This window comes from Hyaena hyaena, unplaced genomic scaffold (genome assembly GCF_003009895.1).
Source record: "Hyaena hyaena isolate Hyena2069 unplaced genomic scaffold, ASM300989v1 scaffold_229, whole genome shotgun sequence".
NCBI lineage: Eukaryota > Metazoa > Chordata > Mammalia > Carnivora > Hyaenidae > Hyaena > Hyaena hyaena.
This window is the reverse complement of record NW_024080861.1, coordinates 1,298,533-1,325,342: the sequence shown is the minus strand read 5'-3', so window position 1 is coordinate 1,325,342 and position 26,810 is coordinate 1,298,533. Positions and strand designations below refer to the sequence as shown.

Sequence of the window (26,810 nt, the reverse complement as noted above, 5' to 3'; positions counted from 1 at the left end):
GTTCCCAAGGACCAATTAGTCCTTGCTGTACTCTCAGGAATCAGAAATAACACTACCTAAATGCAGACTCTTATCTGCTCCTTTGTTCCTGGAACCTGTTCTGTTATCTAAAAATCACACTTTGAAACTCAGCACTGAAGGGGAAAACAAAAATAAACCAAAAAACTTGCATCATGCTGCAAACTGCCAAAACACCATACGCCTATTTTATCAGAGTGATATTACACTTATGATTTGATGTACATTCTGCAAAGTACCATCTTATTTAAAATCTTATGTAATCTTCATAAGACCCCAGTAAGGAGTATTATTTGCAGTGCTATTACAGGGCAATTCCGTAGCTCTGGGAGATGACAGGTGACCCAGGTGACGGTTCCACAGGTCCGTGGGCACAACAGGGGGCCATCTCTCTACAAAGCATTATAAAAGGATCGCCGTGAGGGCCATTCTCAGCTCCCGTTCTCAGCTAAGAGGAAGAGTCGGAGACTCTTAAGAATGAAGGATTCAGGGGGCGCCTGGGTGGCTTAGTCGGTTAAGCATCCGACTTTCGCTTAGGTCATGATCTCGCGGTTCGTGGGTTCGAGCCTCATGTCGGGCTCTGTGCTGACTGCCAGCTCAGAGCCTGGAGCCTGTTTCAGAGTCTGTATCTCCCTCTCTCTCTGACCCTCCCCTGCTCACACTGTCTCTCTTTCTCTCTCTAGAAATAAATAAAAAAATATTAAAAAAAAAAAAAAGAATGAAGGATTCAGGATTCTGACATCTAAAATGGGGAAGAGATGGTTCTCAACGGGTAATCAAGATTCCTGAGACCCTTTCAGAGGGCCTACAAAGTCAAACGTCTTTCCAGTCTCAATCTCTCAGGAGTACAGGGTGGACTTTATCAAAAAAGAAGATCCACAATTATCTGAAAAGGCGATTCAGATTCCTCTCCTGTGTTAAGCTGCGTATCGGTACGAGGCAGGATTTTCTTTATCTCCTTCAACCAAAGCTACGCATTGGAGCAGATGGAATGCAGAAGCAGAGCCGAGATTCCTGCTGTTTTCCTTCTATGAAGCCAGATATGAAAGATTCGCAAAAATGTAAAATTCTTCTCATTACATTTTTAAAGTAGTTAGTTTTCATAAAAATGTCACTCATATTAACATATAATAGGCTTCTTGGTACTTTTAATGAATTGATATTTAAAAAAATTTTTTTAATGTTTATTTTTGAGAGAGACAGAGATGGAGTGCAAATGGGGGAGGGGAAGAGAGAGAGGGCAACACAGAATCTGAAGCAGGCTCCAGGCTCCGAGCTGCCAGCACCAACCCTGACATGGGGCTGGAACTCACAAATTGTGAGATCAGGACCTGAGCCAAAGTTGGACGCTTCACCGACTGAGCCACCCAGGGGCCCGTAGATTAATATTTTTTAAGTTTCTGTTTTGACTTCTAATGTGGTAAATATTGACAGATATAGTCCAAAAATTTCCCTAAAATGCTCCTTGGGTCTTCAATAACTTTTAAAAGTATAAATGGTTTTAAGACCGAAAAGTCTGAACACTGCTCCATTAATGTGACAGCTGAATGGATAGGGAAAGTGAGGGGCACATACACACAATGGGGGACATCACTCAGCCATAAATAAAGAAGGAAATCCTGCCCTTTAGAGCAACATGGATGAGCCTTGAGGACATTATGCTCAGTGAAATAAGTCCGAGAAAGACAAATACTGTAAAACCTTACTTCAAATTTCTCCTCACACACCTACACAAAATGGTAGCTATGGCAGGCGATGCCTTCACTAACCTTACTGTGGTAATCACTTTACAAGGTAAACATATATCAAAGCATCAGGTTATGTATCTTAAGCTTATAGTGTTATGTTGATTATATCTCAATAAAGCTAGAAATAAAATACACACGTGTCACATGGGACACACTTTGTCACCTGAGACAAAGCCCTGTGGGCTAGCCACTCCTCTCCTGCTCAAACACTGAGAAGATAAAAGGAAGGAGGAGGTAAATCGGAGGCTCTTCTCAGGAGGCAGCGCACCAGCATGCTGAGCCTTTCTTCGGGGAGACGGAGTCCGTCTCTGGTCCCAACAGGGTCTCTCTAGCTCTGTTTTTCTCTGCATCTACTGGTTGGTCAATAATCACACTGGGGAAAGAGAGGTGCCTTACCATCTTGCAGTGTCCATCTTCGTTTGTGGAAGGGGACAGGCAAAATGACTAGCTCAGAATCCCAACGGTCACACACAGGAGAACTGGGAGCTGGAGCCAGGACTTATTACCATTACCATTTCCTTTCTCCTCAAATGGTGCGCTCTCAGAGGGGAGATAGTCTGTGTCCTATTCCCAGCACACAGAATGTGGCTCAGGGATGCCTGTCCCTACCTGCCACTGCCTCTTCCACCACAGCCGAGACCCCCTCGCACTGTCTTCCTACTACTGATCAGCTCCAGACGCCTCAAATAGAGATGCTGGCATTCAACACTGAAAGCTGCAAGTCATCATCACAAGCAAATATTTATAAAGGCGTCCACTGTACTGGGTGCTGGGGTGCACACACCTTAAACCAACAACCATTTTCTTTCTTAATCAAATATTCTATTGACTTTAAAACAACAATTATATTTTTGCTGTGTGTGAAACACATGAGTGCTTTCATCCCCGCTTTTGGCAAATGTCAGGTTACTGGCCCTGTCTTCCACATCCAGCCTTATCTCAGAGGCGGAGTTAAGATCCCAGAAGGTAAATACAGCAATCTTCCCCAGGTTATCCCAGGTGGCCTCTGTGTTCAGTGACCCCCCCCCAACCACCCACATCTGGACACTGTTTTCTGGCTTTTTCTCTACCAACACCCTCTGAAATAAACATACAAAACCCCTTTTGTCTTTGAAAGATTTTTCTCCCAGCTGGCAAATACAGAAAAACAAAATGAGGCTTACAAAATAAAGCAAGCCACGGGGACGTTACAGTTTCAGAGGGGAAAAAAAAAATCTTTCAAATACAACAGTTCTCTCTGGACTTCATTAAATTAAAAACTAGCCCAGGTCTGCTCCCACTTAGAATGTGATCTGTACTGGCTGTGTGTCTTCAGTTTAGGCCTACCTCGGTAAAAATGGGTCCTGCACTGAATCTCCTCTCGGTAATGCTGCAGGCTCGCACAGAAATGCGACTACGCATTTTCCTCAGTCAAGTGAGCAGAAGCTCCAAGAGGTAAGGGTGAGTTAATTACATAATGACTAAGGCCTTCCCAGTGGGTACTCACATCAATTCCAGACCAGAGTCTTTTATCTTAAGGTCTCCTTCTGCCTCACAAAGAGGAAAAGTCAATTTAGGTCATTTCCTGGCAAAGTCCTGTCTACACACTAATCTCGATGGTTCTAATAATTCCTGGTTTTTCCCTCAGCCTAAATATATGACATGCCCCCTTTGAAAAGCTCTGGCTCCTTGGAAATTGCATTTAAAGTGGTTTCGGTGCAAGGTGATCTTATCCGTGTTCCTACATTAGTATGTTGCTCTTGTGAGTGAGCAGCAGCTAAATACAGATTTCACAAGAGCTCTTTTCAACGATGGTGCTTCATCAAGTAATTTACCACATGAAATTTAATATTCTATATTTCAGCCTTTCACGTAAGTTACAAATAAGAAAAAATAAACCTTTGTGATAAATCATTAAGGGCGGAGGGAATACCCTGTATAATGGGTTAAGACCATAAACTTGGGAGTCCAGCAGAGTCCTGATTCTGGCCCAGGCCGGCTTGAGGAGTTTGGCCGGGGTCTCCAAAACCTCAGCGTTTCCCTTCTCTCCCTCACAGAAGATCCATGAGAACAGAGGTCAGGATGCGGAGCACCGAGGAGAGGCCCTGTCACATAGGAAAGGTTTTCAAAATGTTAACCTATGTTCTTAAGTGTCCCAAAATTAGTTGGGAAAATATGAAGCCTATACAAGGCATCACATTAACAGAGTCCAGCCTATAAAACAGGTAAATGGAGATTTCCTCTGTCAAATTTTTAAGACTTAACTTGAAAAAGATACACACAGCTACACCTGTGTAATTACATAGTCGTACTGATTTATCAACAGTTCAACTACACATAAATATGCAGTGTAACAAAAATAGTAAAAATATAAAATATTTAATACATGAAGATGGCCAAAGAAACTAAATACAATTTTAATCTTTGCACCTTGACTTCTCCAGTAGAAAAAAAGTCCTACAGGGTGAACAGGAAAGATACAAACAACTCACTGAACCATTTCCATCACCGAATCAATAAGCTCCAGTCCCTCCCCATCGCTTGGAATCCACTCTTATAACCCATCAATATAAACAACTTCTCAGAGGCATACTTTGAAATAAAGCAGGAGATCTGGACCTAAACTGCCTAGAAGGCACAGTTTAATTATAAAAACCAAACAGGATAAAAAGCCTACCTTCATACCATTCAGAAAAAAAAAGAGGCTTAAGAAAGAAAATTTCCGATCAGATGGTTATATTTTTTCAAAATGGAGTTTTAGCTTTCCTTGCAGCACTTCCCTTCCGAATCAAGGACTATAAAATAAAAACATCAACTATTTGTCATAAAGGAGTGAAAAGTGGCCATGGCTATTTTTGAACATTAATATCTTGCTCACATCCCAAAATTATCAGTCAAACCTAATATCCCCTACATCCTTCTTTGGGTGGGTTATGCACTTCTTTAATTGACTGCATCATTTAAAAGTGCTTTTAGGTCAGGGACTATTAACGAGGATAAAGCTTTATAATTGAGAGCTAATTGTAGGTCTTTCTTATCAAAGGGAATAGAACACAAAAACCATTAGGACTGGCCTACAGGCTGGCAGAAAACACACAAAAGAAGGTGTTTGTAAGTTAGGAAATAGTATGGTATTGTTACTTATACTATTTGTTGTTAAAAGGTGACAGAAATACTTTGTCTTCCATAGCAGCAAGGAACAGATAAAGGGAAATCAGATCTTTGGGGCACCTTGATTCCTTTTTTTTTTTTTAATGTTTTTATTTATATTTGAGATAGATAGATAGAAAGAGAGAGAGAGAGAGCTTGAGCAGGGGAAGAGCAGAGAGACAGAGACAGAATCTGAAGCTGGCTCCAGGCTCTGAGCCATCAGCACAGAACCCAGTGTAGGGCTCAAGCCCACAAGCAGTGGGATAATGATCTGAGCTGAAGTGGGACGTGTAATCGACTGAGCCGCTCAGGTGCCCAGGGACACCTTGATTTCTAACATGGATTTCAGCATCCCCACTGCTAAAGGCTTCTCCACATGCCACATTCTTCTTGCCAATGGGTATTTGTGGCCCACACGGAAATGTCATTCTGTTCATCTGTTTCGGGCAAGCCTGCTCTCAGGAAGCTGGAACATCAGGTCAGCTCCAGAGCAAGTCCTTGTTCACTTACATGGTCCCTATCCACCTCCAGCAAGGTTGACAGAGTCTCCCTCCTTCCTTTCATGACTTGCTGAGATAAAGAATTCTCTACAACTTGAAAAAGAGCCAGGCTTAGATTAACCAAACTGTCTTAAACCTCTTCTTCTTTTTTAAATTGTTTTCCTATTGCACAACCAGCAAAATATCAACAGAGCCAAAACTTACTTACATTTGCATGCCTTTGCCAAGGGAAGTCAGCTGTCCTAGGGAAGAAAGACAGAAGCCAGGAGAGAGGAGCCCTCAAGATGGGCTTAAATCCACGAGAAGCACAGGTGTTTGCAATCCACCTGGAATAACGTGGGAGCCTCATTAGCAGCACCTGTCGTGCACTTAGGCACAGCCTCCATTCACTTAGCACAAGCTGAAAACAGGACCTCAGAATTCTGCAAGGTCCCTTTGCTTCCTCTTCTTGATAGTAGGAGATCGCAAGGGGAGCCCAACACTTCTCCAGGATACAAGAAAGGCAGAAACAACGATGAGATTGAAACTGCCTGCCAAAACCCGCTATGGCGGTATTTGCTGTCCTCATCCCTTTTAAATCACAGACTTTCCCAGCTGACGGGGATACGTTGATTTCTTCAATTAAAAACAAACACAAATTTTGCACATCCTGTAGACGTTGCTCCAGGGTTCAAAACAGAACTAAAACACTAACATAGATAAAAGCAGCAGAAAGGCAATTAAAATAAAACCATACAAGGAATGGAAAACTATTATGGATGGTTCTCTCAAAGTATAAATGCTGATGAATGTCCCCCCCCCCACCCCCCATCCTGCAGGAAAGATCAGTAGGTCCCCTGACAAGACTGGGAGGATTGTGTCAACATCCGAGTTGAGAAAAGGACGTGGGGGGCGCCTGGGTGGCTCAGTCGGTTGAGCGTTCGACTTCAGCTCTGGTCATGATCACACGGTTCATGGGTTCGAGCCCCGCGTCGGGCTCTGTGCTGACAGCTACCTCAGAGCCTGGAGCCTGTCTTCGGATTCTGTGACTCCCTCTCTCTCTGACCCTCCCCTGATCACGCTGTCTCTCTCTCTCTCTCTCTCTCTCAAAAATAAAATAAAATAAAATTTTTAAGAAAGAGAGAAAAGGATGTGGATCAGGCAGGCAAAATAAAGCAGAAGGCTGGGCAGAGGCTCAGCCAGGGTGGGGACAGGAGAGGTGTGGGGGACGCAGACAAGGACAAATGGGAAGAAGCGCTGTTACAGTCTTTCTGGCAACTGGCAGGAGAAAAGTAATTAGGCTGAGGTTGGATGTGAAGAATCACAGAGAAGGTAAGCAAAAGGCAGCTGGGCCATGACCGAGGTAACGTCTGGGACAGCTCCCAAAGGGGCAAGAGGTTCATTGCCAACGGCTGCCTTTTACAAGACAGGCTGCGGGTTCCCTTGACTGTTGTACCTCATCTATACAAGTCCTGTTGTAAATAACCTGGGCTAAGAGAAGGGGCGAATCCTGGATTTGAATGGGATCGGGGTGAAGGTTCTTTAGTTCTTTATAACAGGAATCCTCCAACATCAAATTCACGTTGAGAGTGTGGCAGGGCAGGCAGCTTCCCTCTCCCACATGGGCCAATGAGAGCTGAAACCCTTGCCGAGACAGTGTCCTTTGGCGCAGAACATTAACTCCCAACCCCTGATCTAATACACACCAGGCTAGTCAGGGCTCTGGATGACGAGAGAGGGAGGAACTTAAGACTATGCTAGCTGAGGTCCATGGATTGAGTGTGTTAGGCTTCTGGTTGTACTCTCTGGGACCTCCCCTTTCGGCCAACGAGATCTGAGAAGTTCCATTGCCGAAGTTGAGATTCCATTCTGGCCTGGATTCTTTCAAATACTATGTTTCCCCAGACTCCAGGGGAGGAGAGCACAGGTCCCCGGGGATGTGTGGAGAAGCAGCTTCATCCTACAGGCATTTACAGGGCACCGAACTAGGGGATGAAAAGATGAATAATTTCCTTGAGGACAGGGTCTCAGAACAGAACCGCTAGACACCTGCCAACCCCCTGGTAAGTGCCGTGAGAGATTTATGTATAGCGAGGGCACAGAGGGGAGAAGGGTCACATCTAGCAAACACGGCTCAGTCTTCAAGGAGAAGTAGGAGGACAGAGTGAGAAAGGCTGTAGGTTATGAGACACTCAGCAGACAATCTTGATGAAAAGAGCAAGTCAGGAAATGCCCCCCTCACGTTTGAGTGTCCCACAGAAAGGGAGTTTGGCATTGCTAACCGAACACCTCAGACCTACTGTGACCATCTAAGCTTTGACATGCAGGAGGCAGCGGCTTTGTAACAAGTAAGCTTTGTTCCAGCTTATGAGATGGGCCCAGGAGGGAGGAGGAATGGGTGCTGGGAAATGCCTTCCATGAAACATTAGTACATGTGGGACAGGGTATCCTGGAATTGGGGTCTTACTAAGCACAGCCTTCATCGTGGGAAAGAGCAGGTTTTCCTGATGGTACGTACACGCCGCTGAGGTTCTGCTCAAAGGAGGACAGAAGGAACAGTCTGCGGAATCTAGAGGAGGTGGAATAAAGCTTGACTTGAACGTGGATGGCCCCAGCAGCCATAAGAACTTTCTAAGAGCATGGGGAGTGCAGGGTTGGAACTCAGGTGAGGTGAGTGAGGCACTGGACTTGGGCACAAAATTTTAGGGAGCGTTAAAAAACTCAGCAAGATCAATAATAGTGTAATGCCACATTTTTCCCTTTTTTAAATTCCAGTATACTAAGCACACTGTTATATTAGTTTCCCAGAAGCACAATATAGTGATTCAACAATTCTATAAGTTGCTCATTGCTCATCATGATAAATGTGCTCTTAGTCCCCTTCACCTATTTCACTCGCCGCACTCACCTCCCCTCTTGTAGCCATCAGTTCTCTATAGTTATGAGTCTCATTTCTTGCTTGTCTCTTTCCATTTGTTTTATTTCTTAAATTACACATATGAGTGAAATATTCTGTCTTTCTCTTATTTTACTTAGCATTATACCCTTTAGATCCATCCATGTTGTTGCAAATGGCAAGATTTCATTCTTTTTTATGGCTGAGAAATATTCCAGTGTGTGTGTGTCTGTGTGTGTGTGTGTGAATCATATCTTCTTTATCCATTCATCTATCAATGGACATTTGGGCTACTTCCATAATGTGACTATTGCAAATAATGCTGCAATAAACATAGGGGTACACAGATCCTTTTGAATTAGCATTTTCATATTCTTTGGGTAAATATCCAGCAGCGGAATTATTGGATCATATGGTAGGTCTACTTAATTTTCTTTTTTTTTATTTATTTTTTTTATTTTTTTTATTTTTAAATTTTTTTTTTAATATTTTTATTTATTTCTAGGAGAGAGAGAGACAGCGTGAGCAGGGGAGGGTCAGAGAGAGAGGGAGTCACAGACTGAAACAGGCTCCAGGCTCTGAGCTGGCAGTCAGCACAGAGCCCGACGCGGGGCTCGAACCCACAAACCGCGAGATCATGACCCAAGCGAAAGTCGGACGCTTAACCGACTAAGCCACCCAGGCGCCCCTGTCTACTTAATTTTCTGAGGAACCTCCATAGTGTTTTCCACAGTGGCTGCACCAGTTTGCATTCCCACCAACTGTGTGTGAGGTTCCATTTTCTCCACATCCTCACCAACTCTTGTTGTTTCTTGCGTTTTTTCTTTTTAACCATTCTGATTGGTGTCCGGTGTTTTAAAGCCACACTTTAAAAACTCAAAATGAATGCCAAAATTCCATGATGAACGAAATACCAAATTTTAAATAAAGACAGGACCTGGCCCTGTACTTACATGACTCAGCCTCACTCACTTCACCTGGTCCTGGCTGTTGGGGGAGGGAACCTCTTAGAAATCTGCCAGGGAAGGCAGAGTAGTTTGTCAGAGATCCAGACAGCTCAACTATGACATCAAACTGGTAGTGGCCTAAGGTCTCTTGGCCTTGGCATGGAGTGAAAAGCATCCTCCTTAGAGATTTATGTAGAGTTAGGAGAAGATCTCCAGGCCCATGGCCACCGGAATCTGGAGTTCCAAATCCACTGGAGAAGACAGCAAGCAAGCCATCCTGGCCCAGACGCCAGCAGAGAGACTGACCACACCCAACCAAAACTCAGTAGCAGAAGAACACTGCAAAACCCCATCAGACAGGGAAGAATATCTTTTAGGAATGTGCCAGCAAACAAAGAATGATCTGGGGGGCACCTGGGTGGCTCAGTCAGTTAAGCATCCACCTACTGATTTTGGCTCAGGTCATGATCCCGTGGCTCATGAGGTGGAGCCCTGCATCAAGCTCCACACTGTGTGTGGGGCCTGCTGGGGATTCTCTCTCTCTCTCTCTCTCTCTCTCTCTCTCTCTCTCCCCCTCCCTCCCTCCCTCTCTGCTCCTCCACCATTCATGCATGCACTCATGCATGCGTGCATACACACTCCCTCTCTCTCAAAATAAATATTAAAAAAAAAAGAATGATCTGGAAGAGGCAGTGACTGCATACAACAATGGTACTGAAAGGTCCACAGAAGAACCCTTTTCTTTTTCACAATTAGGATTGGATATAATATAAACTCTTCAACATTTCTGAGAAAAAATAATCAGACAGAACCAGGTATCATCATAACCAAGCTATGACAAGGACAGAGGGGCATGGAGAGGGGGATGGCTGATGAATCAACTTGCAAGAAGCTAAACATTCCAGAAGTTGTGGTAACTGCAGGTAGGTTTAAGTAAGGTGCTCCCTGCCAGACGAGGCTGGCGACAGCTTCACAAACACAGACATCACAGCTGAATATTCATAACAAAAACCACAATAGCCCTGAAGATTCCATAAATGACCAGGCAATTTTGGTTATATCACTTGATTCCCAAACCACAGGGAAAAAGCAGGGAGGTATAGGGGGTGAGAAGATAAAGCAGAAAAGTGTCAGAAAACAGAAAACGTTTTGTGTTATTAGCTACTAATATTTCTTGATCAATAGCCTCCCAGACTAATTTATCACTGGGTTGACAAACCAGTGGCTAACAACAACGAAGGCGATGACTATTAGTAGTAACTTGACTTGGTCAGAGATATTTCACCAAGTCTATCACAATTAGGGAGCACCCTAAGTTGCCTTCTGCTTATAAAACAAGCAGGACTTGGAAGAGGAAACCCCAATCAAAGGAAAAGCCTGAGCTACTGATGACAGTATAGGGTATAGGGTTCCTGGGTATAGGGACACCGTGATGGCCCACTAATTCATGGCTTTTCAACCCTGTGATGACATGCAGTTTAAGAAGTTTAAGAAGAAGGAAAAGAAGAGCAAAGGCAGTGAGGGTACAGGCTTCTCATAGAGGAAGACAAGGACTCTTCAAATTCACTCTCAAGTTCAAAATCAAGACTTAAGGCAAGAAGGTAGAATAATTCTCACATAACTATCTACTGATCAATTTGGGGAAAATACCACACCCTGGATCTTCCTCCATCCCTTATGTTGAATCTCACTGGTACTCTGCATGAATTCCTATCCCTGTTGCTACAGCTGCTAACCTTATAAACCAGGAGAATGGACATTGGCTCAATGAAAGAGCTTGAGGGGGAAATAGGCCATGTTTCTGGCCACTCCTTATGTTCACCTACAATGTTTTATGGTGGGTTTTCCCCCCTACAATGCCCTACACATGACTAAAATCATTCATGTGACATCTGGACTACTTTAGTTTGTACAAGAAGTCCTTGGAGCAATCAATGGTAAAACAGAAGATAGTACAGTCATAGGTCTCTCAGGGTCTCAGTTTTCTTCTGATCAGAGCTATCATTACTAATGTACACAACTGAGCAAATCAATATTAGCAATTATTTATCACAATGTTAATATATTTTACATAAAAAGCAATCAATCAGTGGCAAAAGAAAATTTAAGAAAAACAGCAACAGTACTTGAGATTTGAATTACTCCCTATTGTCCTTTCCAAAACAACAAAATATCTGCAAACAATCACTTCTAAGCGATTATCAGAAATGGAGCCTGAATCTGGATATAAAATCAGGAGAATGCAAGACATAGTTAATGAATCTGGTTTCTTTACCATACACTAAACAGAAATATAAATGAAGAAAAAGAAATAAAATATCTCTAAAGAAAAATAATCAACATATCCAAATTCTTATGCACAAATATTTGCAGTGACTAGATTTTTTTTTTGAGCAGGTACTCAAACAATAGAAAGATGCCCTCTTAAATGATGGACAGAGTAAATACTCTCAGTTTAAAAGTGCCTTGCAGTAGAATCAAAGGAAGACTGATTTCACAACAAAAGGAGAAAGGCCCATTACAGCATATGTCATTATATCACTTCCCTCATGATAAAGGGAAATAGTAAATCAGACAAATATTGATTCAATGATTCTTTTTTGTTCTAATTATGGCTTATTCTTATACCCTAAAAGAGGCTTTTAAAGCCTCCCAACTATTTTGAATCACAGTCCAACTGAAGCAAACCTCCTTATATAGAAGAAAATTCTACCGCAAAAAGTGTTTTCCAGCTGTTTTTCTTTATTCTCCTCCCTCTGAATATAAAACCTTTGAGTGCAAGGCTCACATCTGCCTTGTCTCGTTTATATGGTTTAGTTCTCTGTACAAAAATGGTTGATAGACCTCAATGCATGCCTAGAATACAAACACATTCCTTTGCATACAAGGATGACAGCATCAGCTCTTTAGGATAAACACTCCGAATTATCTGCTAACAATAGTGAAGGTATGAAAAGACATGGATATAGATATAGATACAGATACAGATATATAGATATAGATATAATTCACACACAGTTCCTGATCCACCATCCCTCCCACCAATTTGGTGACCCCCTTCTACAGGTTGTACAAGATGGTAAGCTGGCTCTGGGTAAATCTCGAGCCCATGGGTGAAAGTAAAGCTAAATGACATGGCTGAATGGAGACCAACCATGTTCCCATTAATGCTGCATTTTCTCTAACTCATCTGCCCCACCCACCCCCAACACACACACCAAGGGTTGGGAAATACCAGTTGTCTTTTGATGAACATTCTTAAGCAGGAGGCCAGGAGCCCTTTCTGGTATCACTGCCACATTCATATGACTAACACTAATAGGCAGAACTTTTATCTCAGACCCAGAACCACAGAAAACTCTGCTGTCAGGTTCAACAACCCTCTGGATTAGGAAACAGCCTTTAGAGTGCTGTTATCAAATTTTTGGCTCCAATAGCCACTAAGAAAAATTTAAAGTTCTGTTTTGCACATATTTTAAATTTACATTTCTTCATCATAATTTTAATTACTTGAAAAGGCTATAATTCTGGTATATTGGAATTACTACAGTTTTTAATTAAAACATATCACTTATTTAAATGTAGCTAATGAAATCTAAATACCACACAAATTTGAAAACCAACTTCCTCCATCAAAAAGGTATATGAGCAAACTTTTAAAAAAAAAAATTTTTTTAATGCTTATTTTTGAGAGAGACAGAGCACAAGCTGGGGAGGGGCAGAGAGAGAGGGAGATACAGAATCTGAAGCAGGCTCCAGGCTCCAAGCTGTCAGCACGAGCCCGATATGGGGCTCGAACTCACGAACTGCAAGATCATGACCTGAGCTGAAGTCAGATGTTTAACCCCACTGAGCTACTCAGGCACTCCTATGAGCAAACTCTTAAGAGTAAAAGATGCTACACTGTTCTCTTTTCTCCTTGAACTTGTATTTCCATTCTGCTTCCCCAACTTAATTTTATCTTAATATGTTTTAATTATTTTTCTAATGTTTATTTATTCTGAGAGGCAGCACACATGAACAGGGCAGGGGCAGAGAGAGAGAGAGAAAGAGAGAGGGAAACCCAAACTCAAGCAGGCTCTGCACTGTCAGAGCAGAGCCCAATGCAGGGCTCAATCCAATGAACCCTAAGATCATGACCTGAGCCGAAATCAAGAGCTGGCTAATCAACCACCCAAGCTACCTAGGCGCCTCTATATGTTTTAACTCTTGAGAGGCTTTTTATTAATCTCCCTACTATATTTCTGTATATAAAGTGTATATAAAGTGATTTTTTAAAAAAATCTCCTGTGCTCATAAGGCTTAAAAGTGTTTAATTTTCTTCTGGCTTGAGGTATCATTATGGATGCACCTAACTGATCCAAACACTATTAATTATTTTATATAAGAAGGTTAATGTTGTTAACCCAAAAAGTATAATTTTATCAGCAATGCATTTCTAAAGAAATGGATAAGCCTTGGGGCACCTGGGTGGCTCAGTCGGTTAAGCATCCAACTTCGGCTCAGGTCATGATCTCACAGTTTGTGGGTTCAAGCCCCATGTTGGGCTCTGTGCTGACAGCTAGCTCAGAGCCTGGAGCCTGCTTCAGATTCTGTATCTCCCTTTCTCTCTGACCCTCCCCTGCTCATACTCTCTCTCTCTCTCTCTCTCAGAAATAAATAAAACATTTTTAAAAAGTAAAAAAAAGAAATGGATAAACCTTGTTTATTTCTATCCTCAATTACTTCATATAGCTATGGATGAGCATCCCTTTTTGCTATAATAAGGTGGGATTTAGCATCATTTCTATACTTTTTCACTCTTACAGATGTAAGCAGTAGGAAAACTTAGTTAAATAAGAGAATGAAGGAGACTTAGCATCGAAACCTCTTTTTTGTCTATCAACTAGAAGAGGTCCTCCTTCAATGTTGCCGAAAGCCAAGAAGTAAAAACTAACCTGCAAAAAGATGTGTGGTCTGGTTGTTATAGTCATCCTTTTTACCAACACAGACACTGGTATTTTCATAGTCCTTTGTTGGCAGGAAGAGATTTCTGTACCCAGCACAACACACTACGGTAAGATTCAGAATGGGATGAGTAATGGCGATGCTTTCCTTGGTCAAGGGGAGGAAGAGGGACTATAATAGGCTAGAAAAGGAAACGTGGCAAAATCAGTTTTTAAAAAGGATACCTACAGATGATGAGGACCAGGAAATCATCTCCCTTAAACTATCTATGCCTTCTTATCTCCAGGAGAGTCTTCCTAGTCTCCTAGGTGCATAGATACCCCAGCCAGAACATGCCTCCCCGGGCAAGAGCATTGCTGCCAGCCATTCTGCCACTTCGCTTTATAGCACAAAAATACATGTGGTTTGATAAACACATGAATTTCCTTACAATATATCAGCTTGCAGCAGACACTATAGGAGAAGCAATAAATTTTTAAAAAACACGGAATCATAATTTTTGTCCATTCTACTTGTAGAGAAGGAAAATACCTAATAAGTCATTATGTCCTGGGGAGCCTGGGTGGCTCAGTCGGTTAAGCATCCGACTTCCGTTCAGGTCATGATCTCATGGTTCATGGGTTCAAGCCCTGCGTTGGGCTCTGAGATGACAGCTAGCTCAGAGCCTGGAGCCTGTCTTCGGATTCTGTGACTCCCTCTCTCTCTGACCCTCCCCTGCTCACGCTGTCTCTGTCTCTCTCAAAAATAAATAAAACATTAAAAAAAAAAAAGTCATTATGTCCTGACAGTTTAGAACCATACTCAATAAAAGACTATAAGCTCAATATTTTTAATAATGTCCAAAAAAATCTGAAAACCAAAATGTCTAATAATAAGAAAATTACCAGGGTGCCTGGGAGGCTCAGTTGGTTAAGCATCTGACTCTTGATTTTGGCTCAGGTCATGATCTCACAGTTTGTGAGATCGAGCCCCACGTTGGGCTCTGTGCTAATAGACAGAGCCTGCTTGGGATTCTCTCTCTCCCTCTCTTTCTGCCCCTCCCCCTGCTTGTGCACTCTCTCTTGCTCTCCCAAAATAAAGAAACTTAAAAAAGGAACTTATTAAATAAATGTTAGAGCAGCCATATAACAGAAGAATATATAATATTTTAATCTGAAGAACATATATTGACATTAGAAAATGTTCATATGATATGGGCTGAAGAAACAAGCAGGAATATGTATATGTAATGTATATGTAGAAAAAATCTGTTAAGAAAATTTATTTAACTGTTTTTAAATTTTTTTTTAATGTTTTTATTTATTTATAGAAGAGAGAGAGACAGCGTGAGCAGGGGAGGGTCAGAGAGAGAGGGAGTCACAGACTGAAACAGGCTCCAAGCTCTGAGCTGGCAGTCAGCACAGAGCCCGACGCGGAGCTCGAACCCACGAACCGCGAGATCATGACCTAAGTGAAAGTCGGACGCTTAACCGACTAAGCCACCCAGGCGCCCCTATTTAACTGTTTTTAGTGATTATCCTTAGGTGGTGTAATTATGGGCAACTTTCTTATTTGTTCTTTCCAAATCTGTCACACAGGGCATTTCTCTCATGATAAAGGGGTTGGGGAATGGTGAGGAAAGTGGGAAAACAGGCTTATCATCTCAGGGCTGTTGTAGGTGGCCAGAGTTTGTGACATGGTGTCCAGCCAAAGGGCTGGTGGAGTTAGATCCACCCCACAGAGTGTAGGCATGCTTCTCTCCAGCGGGGGCGCCATTTCCCAATCTGCAGTGGAAGACTTTGTCCACTAACTACATTCTCATCGAGGTTTTTGTCACTTCTCTCCTTGACCAATTTTATCCTTTCACCTCACTTCCTCAGCTGTTTTCTTCAGATTATTGACTTCACTCATTCCACAAATGCCTAGAAATCACTACAATCAGGTCCCCATCATGTGAACTTTCCCATTTCATGGATGGAAAAAAGCCATTGGCCCACAAGTAAAATGCTATAAGCCAGAGAGATTATCTGGGGCTTCAGGGAAACCCAGTAGGTGATTTTTACTTCCACTAAGTTATATAACTCCAGTCTCCTTACCTCAGCAAATGTGGGGGGATCTTGACAATGGTATCCACACCGCCCAGGGTTTCTGCAGAAGGAAAATAACAAAGTTAAAAATAAATGTGTAGACTGAGAATCTGCCAATAAATTTCACTGTTAGTTTCCTTTTTCCCTAGAAATTCCTGTAATTATAAATTGGTCAGTTCTCAATTATCTGCGTGCAAGTCATCCATAGTTCAAAATCCTTCTCCCTTGATAGCTCTAAAGACTTCCTTAAAGAAGTTAAGAATTAGGATGTATTTCCCTATAGAGATATAGAATAAACAGTTAGATTTTTAACCTGAACTGAAATGCCAATTTAACCTATTGGCTAACTGGCTAAAGTGCTATATTCTTGTAATAAAAAACAGAGAAAGGACAAGGAAAACAAAAGTAGAAACAAACTCTTGGGATTACATCAAACTAAAAAGCTCTTGCAGAGCAAAGGAAACCAGCAACAGAAACAAAAGGCAGCCTACTGAATGAGACAAAATATTTGCAAATCATATATCTCATAAGGGGTTAATATCCAAAATATATAAAGAATTCATACAACTCAACACCAGGAAATACACAAATAATCCAATTTTAAAATGGGCAGAGAATCTAGGTAGGCATTTTTCCACAGAAGACATACCAATGGCTGGCAGATACATGAAAAGATGCTCAACACCATGCATCATCAGGGAAATGCAAATCAAAACTGCTATGAGATATTACCCCACACCTGTCAGACAGGCTAGAATCAGAAAGATAAGAAATAAGTGTTGGCGAGGCTGTGAGAAAAGAGCAGCCTCGTGCACTATTGGTGGATATGTAAACTGGTGCAGCCACTGTGAAAAACAGTGTGGAGCTTCCTAAAAAAATTAAGAATAGAACTACCATTCACTTCACTAATTCCACTATTACTGGGTCCTTTACTCAAAGAAAACAAAAACACTAATTCTAAAAGATATATGTACACTATGTTTATTGCAGCATTATTTACAATAGCCAAGATATAAAAGCTACCTAAGTGCCCCTCAGTAAGTGAATGGGTAAAGAAGATGTGGTATAATATATACAATAGAATATTACTCAGCCATAAAAAAGAATGAAATCTTGTCAGTTGTGACAACATAGATGGACCTAGAGGGTATTATGCAGTGAAATAAATCAGACAAATACAAATACCACATGATTTCACTTCTATGTGGAATCCAAAAAACAGATAAACAAAAAATAAAAATACACTCATGAATATGTACTGAGAATAAACTAGTGATTACCAGAAGGCAGAGGTGTGGGTGATGGGTGAAGTAGGTGAAGGGGATTAAGAGATTCAAACTTCTAGTTACAAACTAAGTAAGTGACACAGATGAAAAGTATAGCATAGGGAATACCGTCAATAATATTTTAATAATTTTGCATGATGTCATGGTAACTACACTTATTGTGAACGTTTTGAAATGTATATAATGGTCAAAACAGTATGTTGTACACCTGAAATTAATATAATATTGTAGGTCAACTAAACTTCAATTATAAAAATAATAGGGGCAGCTGGGTGGCTCAGTCAGTTAAGTGTTTGACTTTAGCTCAGGTCATGATTTTGTGGTTCCTGAGTTCCAGCCATGCACTGGGCTCTACACTGACAGTGTGGAGCCTGCTTAGGATTCTCTCTCTTCCACTCTCTGCCCTTCCTTAACTTTCTCTCTCTCAAACTAAATAAACTTTAAAAAATAATAATTATACATATAGAAAGGAAAGCTCTTTCCTTGAAAATACTGTTTCAATACACTTAAATAATAATGTATACTTGTGAGAGACTGAAGTTTACAAATCATTTTATGCAATACCTCATTATTCTCATGCACACTTATGATATATTCAACTTTTTAAAATCACCCTGTAACTAGGGATACTGAAAGGAGGCTCACTCTTAAATCTCATTAATTCAAGCTGATGCTCAATACTTTACCACTGTTGTAGATTATATACATTACTTCTGCTTCTAATTGTAGAAAAAAGATGACAGTATTCTCTATCTCTCTAAAAACTGTTCTTTTTTAAAGCTTATTTATTTTGACAGAGACATTGTGAGTAGGGGAGGGGTAGAGAGAGGGAGAGAGAGAATACCAAGCAAGCTCCGCACTGTCAGTGCACAGCCTGATGCGGGGCTCGAACCCACAAAACCACAAGATCATGACCTGAGCGAAAACCGAGAGTTGGGTGCTCAACCGACTGAGCCACCCAGGCACCCTCCCTAAAACTGTTCTATTTCAATAGCTCTAACAATTCTGCACACAATTCTGATGTATGTGGCAGTGGTGGGGGGGAGGGGAGAGACTTCCCCACATGAACAAGCAATTCTCTCACACCAGCTAACTGTCGTACAATTTAACTCAGTTCTGACACTACCTACCTGGAGAGAGTATCAGATCCCACGGGTTAAGGGCTCAGTCCTCCAGGACTGCACCTCCTCTTCAGACACCAAGCCCAAATCCAGGTTGTCACCTGGGCTTCCGACTGACCAGTGTAGGTTGAAGGGTCTAATGACCCCTCCTGGGGTTCAGTTAATTTGCTAGGACAGCTCACAGAACTCGAGAGAAACAGTTTACTCACTACATTACTGGATCATTATAAAAGGACATAACACAGGAATGGCCAGATGGAGGAAGTATCATGCCAAGGTGTGGTAAAAAGGTGTGGAGCTCCCATGCTCTCTCAGGGGGCCTTTCTCCCCAAATTTCCATGTGTTTACCAACCCAGAAGCTCTCCAAACTGTGTTCTTTCTCCTTCCCTCTCTCTCTGTCTCTCTCTTTTTAATGGAGGCTTTGTCACACAGGAATGATTAATTAAATCATTGGCCACTGGAGACTGAATTCAATCTCCAGCCCTTCTCCTTTCTCTGGAGGTGTGGGGTGGGATTGAAAATTCCAACTCTGGGGCACCTGGGTGGCTCAGTCTGTTAAGCATCCGACTTGGGCTCAGGTCATGATCTCACAGTTCGTGAGTTCGAGCCTCGCGTTGGGCTCTGTGCTGAAAGTTTGGAGCCTGGAGCCTGCTTCAGATTCGGTGTCTCCCTCTCTCTCTACCCCTTGCCCACTCACACTCTGTCTCTGTCTCTCTCTCTCAAAAATAAACTTTAAAAAAAAAAAAAAAGAAAATTCTAACTCTCTAAACACAGGGCCAATTCTCCTAGCAACCGACCCAGTGACTTAGGTCACTTCATTAACATGACAAAAAACAACTTCTGGTTCTCTTCACCTAGAAAATTCACAGATTTTAGGGGCTCTGTGCCAGAAGCAAGGACAAAGACCAAATATATATTTCTTATTAGAAATCCCAATATCACGACCTCCAATTTGTTCCCAGTTTTTCAGCTCAAACTGTGTTGACTCCTTTCTTCATTGCTTGGAGTCAACAAGCCCTGTCAACATGAACTGTTTTCATTGGAGAAAGAGAGACATTTCTCCCTGCCTGTTAAAAGACCAGAAGGAAAAATGGACGCTAGATATATCCTGGAGACTCAGGAGTAAAAGCGGTCCAAAACACGATGATACGATCTGAGTCTGCTGTGGCCAATGGGACAAACAGTAGGTGTAAGCAAGAGAATCCGCAAAGCAGAAAGACAGGATCAGGAGGGTCAGTTACTCTGTGGCCAGCAAGGCCAAGGGATGAACTGGAAGAACTGACCTCAGCTGGTGAGATGAGACAGGATAATGGAAAAGTGAAGCCCTGAGATGCAGGTGCAGGGAGACTATCGAAGACCACTGGCGTCAGCATGGCCTCACATTAGCAGGGCAGGGGCCAGTGCCCGGGACAATTTGATGCTGCTCCTCAAGAGGATGGATTAACACTAGGGGCGCCTGGGTGGCTCCGTTGGTTAAGCGTCCAACTTCAGCTCAGGTCATGATCTCACGGTTCGTGAGTTCGAGCCCCGCGTCGGGGTCTGTGCTGACAGCTCAGACCCTGGAGCCTGTTTCAGATTCTGTATCTCCCTCTCTCTCTGACCCTCCCCTGCTCATGCTATCTCTCTCTCTCTCTCAGAAACAAATAAAACAGTAAAAAATTAAAAAAAAAAAAAAAAGAGGATGGATTGACACTAAACAACCAAATCATCGTAGTTTTTCTCATCAGAGAGAGGGGTTTCTATTCAACTCACGATGTTCAATAGTGCCCAGCCCTACAATTGCTAACAAGGAGCCAGAAGAAAGAAAAAAGAGGAAAAGCAGAGCGGCCATAACGAGCCCATCCTGTACAAGTGGAGATGCTGAGTAGGCACCTGCATCGGGGTCCGGCTGTCAGAGCACAGGTGCAGACTCATGAGGCAAACGCAGCATCACTTTCTCAGAAACTGAACAGAAGCCTTGGGTCTGGATGTGTCGTACTCCAGTAGGTTTGGGAGTAAGAGAAGTTGGGAAGCGGGACTAACTCCTGAGAAATGCGAACATTGAGGCTAAGGGGAAGTGCGGGAGCTGGCAAAGGACACAGAGCCACTTAAGAGGCATGATCAAAATGGGCAGGGTGTGGTCCTGGAGGCCAGGGTACCATGCGAGCGGGTATGTGTTGTGTGGCTGGGAGCAGCTTGCCGGACTGAGGTTTGCATACGTCATTCTTCTCCCACAGTTGGCGGAACGATGGAGGAGGAAGTCAGATGGCCGTGAGCCGCAGGGTGAGTAGCAAGTGGGGAGGTGGACACAATCACTACAGACACCTCTTAAGAAGCATGTGGCTGTTGGGGCGCCTGGGTGGCTTAGTCGGTTAAGCGTCCGACTTTCGCTTGGGTCGTGATCTCGCGGTTCGTGGGTTCAAGCCCCGCGTCGGGCTCTGTGCTGACTGCCAGCTCGGAACCTGGAGGCTGTTTCAGAGTCTGTCACTCCCTCTCTCTCTGACCCTCCCCCGCTCATGCTGTCTCTCTCTCTCCTAGAAATAAATAAACATTAAAAAAAAATTAAAAAAAAAAAAAAAAAAAGAAGCATGTGGCTGTGAATATAACAGAAACTGTGGCTGGAAGCAAAAGCAGGTGGGAAGATGGAGGGAACGGATGGCGGTGAGTTATTCTTCCCCTACCTGGCATCCCAGCCTCTAGTTTTCTTTCCCCTCTCCTCCATTTTCCAAATCCATACTACACAAGTCCCTGGATATATGTAAAACACTAAAAATTTCTAAAATGAAGACATAACCCCTTCCAGTTCTAACGTTCTTTTTTTTAAAAATTTTTAAATGTTTTTTATTTATTTCTGAGATAGAGAGAGTGTGTGAGCAGGGGAGGGTCAGAGAGAGAGGGAGACACAGAATCTGAAACAGGCTCCAGGCTCTGAGCTGGTTGTTAACACAGAGCCCGACTCAGGGTTCAAACCCACGAACTGTGAGATCATGACCTGAGCCGAAGTCGGACGCTTAACTGACTAAGCCACCCAGGCGCCCCTCTAATGTTCTGATATTTTATGTCATCCAGCCATTCTCATCTCAATTCTTCTGGGATTGCCAGTTCTTGAAGGAGAATGCTATCCTCTCCGCTCTCTATAATCTGACCCCTTCCCTTATTCTGTTCTGTCCCCTAGTCAGACCATTTTCTCACTGACAAGAAAAATATATAATAACCTAGATTCCTCAAAATAGAGAAAAGATACATACATATATTCCTTATCTATGGTTACATAACCATTAAGAAAACTGATTTTCAGGGGCACCTGCCTCAGTCAGGAGAGCATGTAACTCTTGATCTTGGGGTTGTAAGTTCAAGCCCCACACTGGGTGTAGAGATTACTTTAAAAAATAAAATCTTTAGAAAAAAAAAAGAAAACTGATTTTCAGATAAGTATTAATAACAAAGGAGAAGGAAATGCTAAAGTTAAAAAACAAAAACAAATGACAGTCCGCCATATGTAGTATAACCCTTTGCAGAAGGGAAATACTCCAAAATGTGATTGAGGTTCTTTTGGGTGTTGGGATTACAGGCAATGCTAGTTTTTATTTTATGCTGTCCAAATATCTCTCCATATTCTAAAATGAGTATACATAAGTCTTATAACTTAAAAAAAGGAAAGTTTTATAACAGAAAAAAGATGGATATCACTTAAAACCCAAACAAGTCATTAACGGACTGATTTGTTTATTGACCATCTGCTTCTCCTACTGCAGGACCAGAAGCCACAAAGAAATGTCAGCCACAGTCCCTATGTTCAAGAGGCACATGTCTATACTATTGACCTTCGTTGTTTTGGTTGACCGGTATCCATTCCTTTGTCTTCTGAAACAGCATCCTACCTTTGTTTTGAGGAAACCATCCTTTTCTGACTCGGGATTTCATTAAGCCTTGTAGCCTCGGCCAGTTAGCCCATTCTATTCCTTAGCTAGAGGGCTGGTTCACATACACACATGACTCATCAGGACCAAGAGAGAACAAGCGAAACCAAAAACTGGGCAGGAGTGACTAGAATAGCTCCAGTCTCTTGAGACGATCTGATGATGGGCCAAATGGAAGATGACCTCTTTCCCCCGTCATGGCCTAGCGATGCCCATGGCCTCTCTATCTCCTGTGATGGTTTCCGTGGGAGATGACCCCTCTCTCCTGTGACAGGCTAAATGTCATGGCGACCCCTCTCCCCTATGAAGGAGTGGGAGATAACTCCTTTCTCTTGAAGTGGACTAAGTGTGGAAATGACTCTTCTCTCCCACGATGGCTTTAGTGGGAGGTGATCCCCCTCCCCTCAGATGCTCTAAGTGTGCTGACGCTTCTTTCTCATAGATGATCTCAGTGGGATCATTCACAAGCCCAAAGCTGTAGACACACTCAGAGCATGTTAGTCACCCCCAAAAAGAGCAGAGTGAGGTCCTTGAACAGCGTATAATTCCTGAACCAAACTCAACCCCACAGCTAGCCTCACAAGGGATATTTAGTTAATACAGTGAATAAATCATTTTGTTTAAATCAATGTGATTGAGGGTTTTGTTTTGCTTTGTTCATTTGCTTTTGGTCTCCTGAAGACAACATTTCTCAATTATCTTGCCCCTGAAGGGTAGCTACAGCCAATTATAATCCAAAGTAGCAGGTGCTCTAAGACAGCCATGAGGGCAGCGTTTTGAACCCAGGGGAGAAACTGATTCAACTAAAGAGCTCAGGAAATGCTTTCTATGTCAGTTGGGCCTTAGGAGTCTGGAAAGGAAGTTCTCAGCAGGAGTAGAGGGAGAGAAGTGTGCAGGGCACATTGTGCTCAAGGACGTGTTTGTAGTTTATGGAACCCTTGGTAGGGGGAGCAGTAAGAAAGAACAGCTGGGGGTAGATTTTGAAGAGTGTTCTAAGGAATTTTCACTTTAATCTAGAAAGAAATTATGGAGGTGGAGGAGGAGAAAGCACATACAGTAAAAAAAAAAAAAAAAAAAAAAAAAAAATGGGGGGACCAGTGGAAAATCGACAAAAAAAAAAAAAAAAAGGAAAAAAAAAAAAAAAATTGGGTGGACCAGTGGAACATCGACTGGAGTGAGAGTGAACAGGAAACCATATAGCCTTTGTTCATGCTNAAAAAAAAAAAAAAAAAAAAAAAAAAATTGGGTGGACCAGTGGAACATCGACTGGAGTGAGAGTGAACAGGAAACCATATAGCCTTTGTTCATGCTGCCTTCTCCCTCTGACATGCCCTTCTAACACACTCCTTATAGGGAGGAAGCTTTTTACCCATCCTTACATCCCCACTGCTCAATTCAGGGAGGCCTTCATAACTGTTTGCTAAATAAATAAGTGAAGAAAAGAAGGAATCCACAGCTTACCTATTCTTCAAGTCAAATCTACTTTATTTTTTTAATCAATTTTTTAACATTTTTATTTATTTTTGAGAGAGAGAGAGAGAGAGAGCCAGAGCATGAGTGGGGGAGGGGCAGAGAGAGAGGGAGACACAGAATCCAAAGCAGGCTCCAGGCTCTGAGTTGTCAGCACAGAGCCCAATGCAGGGCTCGAACTCACCAACCGTGAGATCATGACCCTAAGTGAAGTCAGATGCTCAACCGACTCGGTCACCCAGGTGCCCCAAGCCAAATCTACTTTAAAAGCCCCACCAGCTCACACCAATTCCCATGCCTCAACCCCTAACCCCACACTGATGACCTCTTCTTTTCATCTGTTTTCCTGATTTACTCACTTCAACCTACACAGTAATGCCAGGCACTGTTACTTAACTATCTCGTGCAGTGTCGTCTCCTCTTGGTAACTACAGAACAGTCATGAAAGGAATCACATCCACTCTTATAGTCAGGTTGGACTCCAGGCTCGACTCAGATAATCTACCTGCCTCGTGTCTGGGCTTCCCAGGTGGCTTCAAGGATTTAAACTTGGCAGCACTGTGGTTTAACATAATAAGACGTTGAGTATCAAATTTTAAACATTAAAAATACTACGTTACTCTTCTCTTCCCTGTTATCTAAATCTGCTTAACTTACAGCAAAATAATAACGAACACAAGAAATGGTGTGTTTACAGCACAGTCAGGCCCCCCTTTATTATGTTACTCGGCCATCTGTGACCCTTCATTAGAGGCATTTGGGACTCTAGCTCTGAATCACTCTGCTGAATGACAATGGCAATGCAAAACAGTCCTGGGGCTTTAAGAGCCTAGCTGCTCATTTGTATCTGGTCCATATTTCTGTAACAGTAAACAATGGTCAAGTTCTGCCTACATGATAAACTTCCTAGTAGAAAACGTGATGAGATGCAGCTGTTAAAGAAAAATAATGTTGCTGTGATTACCTGTACACACACCCAAAATACGTGAAGTCGGATCATCTAAATATTAACAGAGTCGCCTAAAACACCATCGGATTCTACATTTAGAGGAAAACCTGCTAATGTCACTTATCTCTTTTCAGGCTGTACCACATCGGTGTCATAACAAGCATTGATTGCTTTCTGGTTAAGAGAGAAAGAGATTCCATTTTATTTTGTAATTGAATGGCAACTGAGGAATCACATGCAGGCTTGGGCAAGGCCGGGGACCCACGGGGCTGCCCCTCACTACCACCCAGAGCATGCCCCTGGTCCCTCTGCATTCCCATCCAGAAAAAAATTTTGTTTGCCCAAATTCTTGCCTAATTGGAATGCCTTGCGGTCTTCTTTGAGGCGGAGTTCTGCCACCTGAGTCCGATGGGAAACACAAATGTGCTCCCTGGAACTTATCTCCATGCTTGCACAGCTCACAAATTTAAAATCCCACCTGTCTGAAGGGCAGACCACAACAGAATCGCAGAGGTAACACAGTCCCCACCCGTGCGTAATTCTTCATGTACCATAACCATGGAGGCCAATACTCAACACGCTTCTATTTGGAAAATCAAATTAATTAAGCCATTCCTTCCTGGTCATATTCGCCAGTGTGTCGAGATGGGGGTTGATGGTTCAACCTCCCTTTTCCCCACAGGCGGCTGGAATCGAGCCCCTGGACTGGCACGGGCTGGTGGTCCCGTCTAACTCGGAGATGGGTGACCATCCTCCACCTTGCTGGGGAGCTGGAAAAGCGGGCCTCCTGGCCGGGAGGCCGGCCGTCCCCGTTAAGGTTTGCCAGAAGACCGAGACCAGAGAGAAGGCGGATGGATGCTAACGCCCGAACCCAAATTCTCACATCCCACATCGCATCACTGAGGCAACTCTCGCAAATCGCGCGAAATGCATCCGTAACCGAAGCTCCGCAGAAGCCCCCCCCCACCCCCCACCCCCGAATTAGGGCCGGCTGAGCCCCGGCCCGCGAGGCCCTCCCGCGGCTGCGAGCAGGGGCGCGGGCGCCGGCCGGCGGCAGGTGCCCCGCGCCGCGCGCTCACCCAGGGCCCAGGTGCAGCTCTCTTTGATGGCTTTGTACTTGCTCCCGGACGCTTCCTTCTGCAGCTTCCTCAGGATCTCTTCCATCTTGACCTTCGTAGGGGCCCGGCCGCCGACAGCTGGAGGAGCGCGCGCCAGGCCCGGCCAGGGACGCCGCCGCCACCGCCTGGCCCCCCGGCGCCCCGGCGGCCGCTGCGCTCGCCCCCCTGCGGCCCGGCGCGGCGCTGATGAATCACGGCCGCCCCGCGCCGCGGGCCACGTCAGCCCCGCCGCCCCGCCCCGCCCGCCGCCGCCGCCCCGCCCGCCGGGTCAGGTGCGCTCGCGCGCGGCGGCCCGCGGGAGGCCGGGGGCTGGGAGCCGGGGGCCGGGGGCCGGGGGCCGGGGGTTGGGGGCCGGGGGTTGGGGGCTGGGGGCTGCTGCTGCCCCGCACGCCCGGTCAGGTGCGCTCGCGCGCGGCGGCCGGCGGCCGGCTGGGGGCTGGGGGCTGGGGGCCGGGGGCTGGGGGCCCGGGGCTGGAGGCCGGGGGCAGGGGGCCGGGGGCCGGGGGCTGGAGGCCGGGGGCCGGGGGCTGGAGGCCGGGCGCGGCCCCGAGGCTTCGCGGGAAGGTGGAGGCGGATGTCCGGAGCTGGCTGGCCGGCCGGGCGTGGGCCGGGCGCGGCCCGAGGGAGCGTCTGATCGGCGGCGGGCGGCGGGCAGCGGGCGGGGGCCTCGCCGCGATCACCCCGACCCCGACGTTCGATCCCCCTCCCCAGCCCCCAGCCACTGGGCCGCGGAGGAA

At 44.1% G+C, this 26,810-nt stretch overlaps 1 protein-coding gene across 1 annotated transcript in view; it reads right to left on the bottom strand.

Moving 5' to 3' along the window:
- ARFGEF3 (ARFGEF family member 3) overlaps positions 1–26,119 on the bottom strand; it is a 178,339-nt gene extending 152,220 nt beyond the window's left edge. Inside the window, exons 1-2 of the mRNA XM_039243569.1 lie at positions 26,035–26,119; positions 16,240–16,291 (exon numbers count right to left, since the gene is read on the bottom strand). Of these exons, the coding sequence (XP_039099500.1) occupies positions 16,240–16,291; positions 26,035–26,119 (137 nt within the window). The remainder of the gene's footprint in view (positions 1–16,239; positions 16,292–26,034) is intronic.
- Between the last annotated feature and the right edge of the window lie 691 nt (positions 26,120–26,810).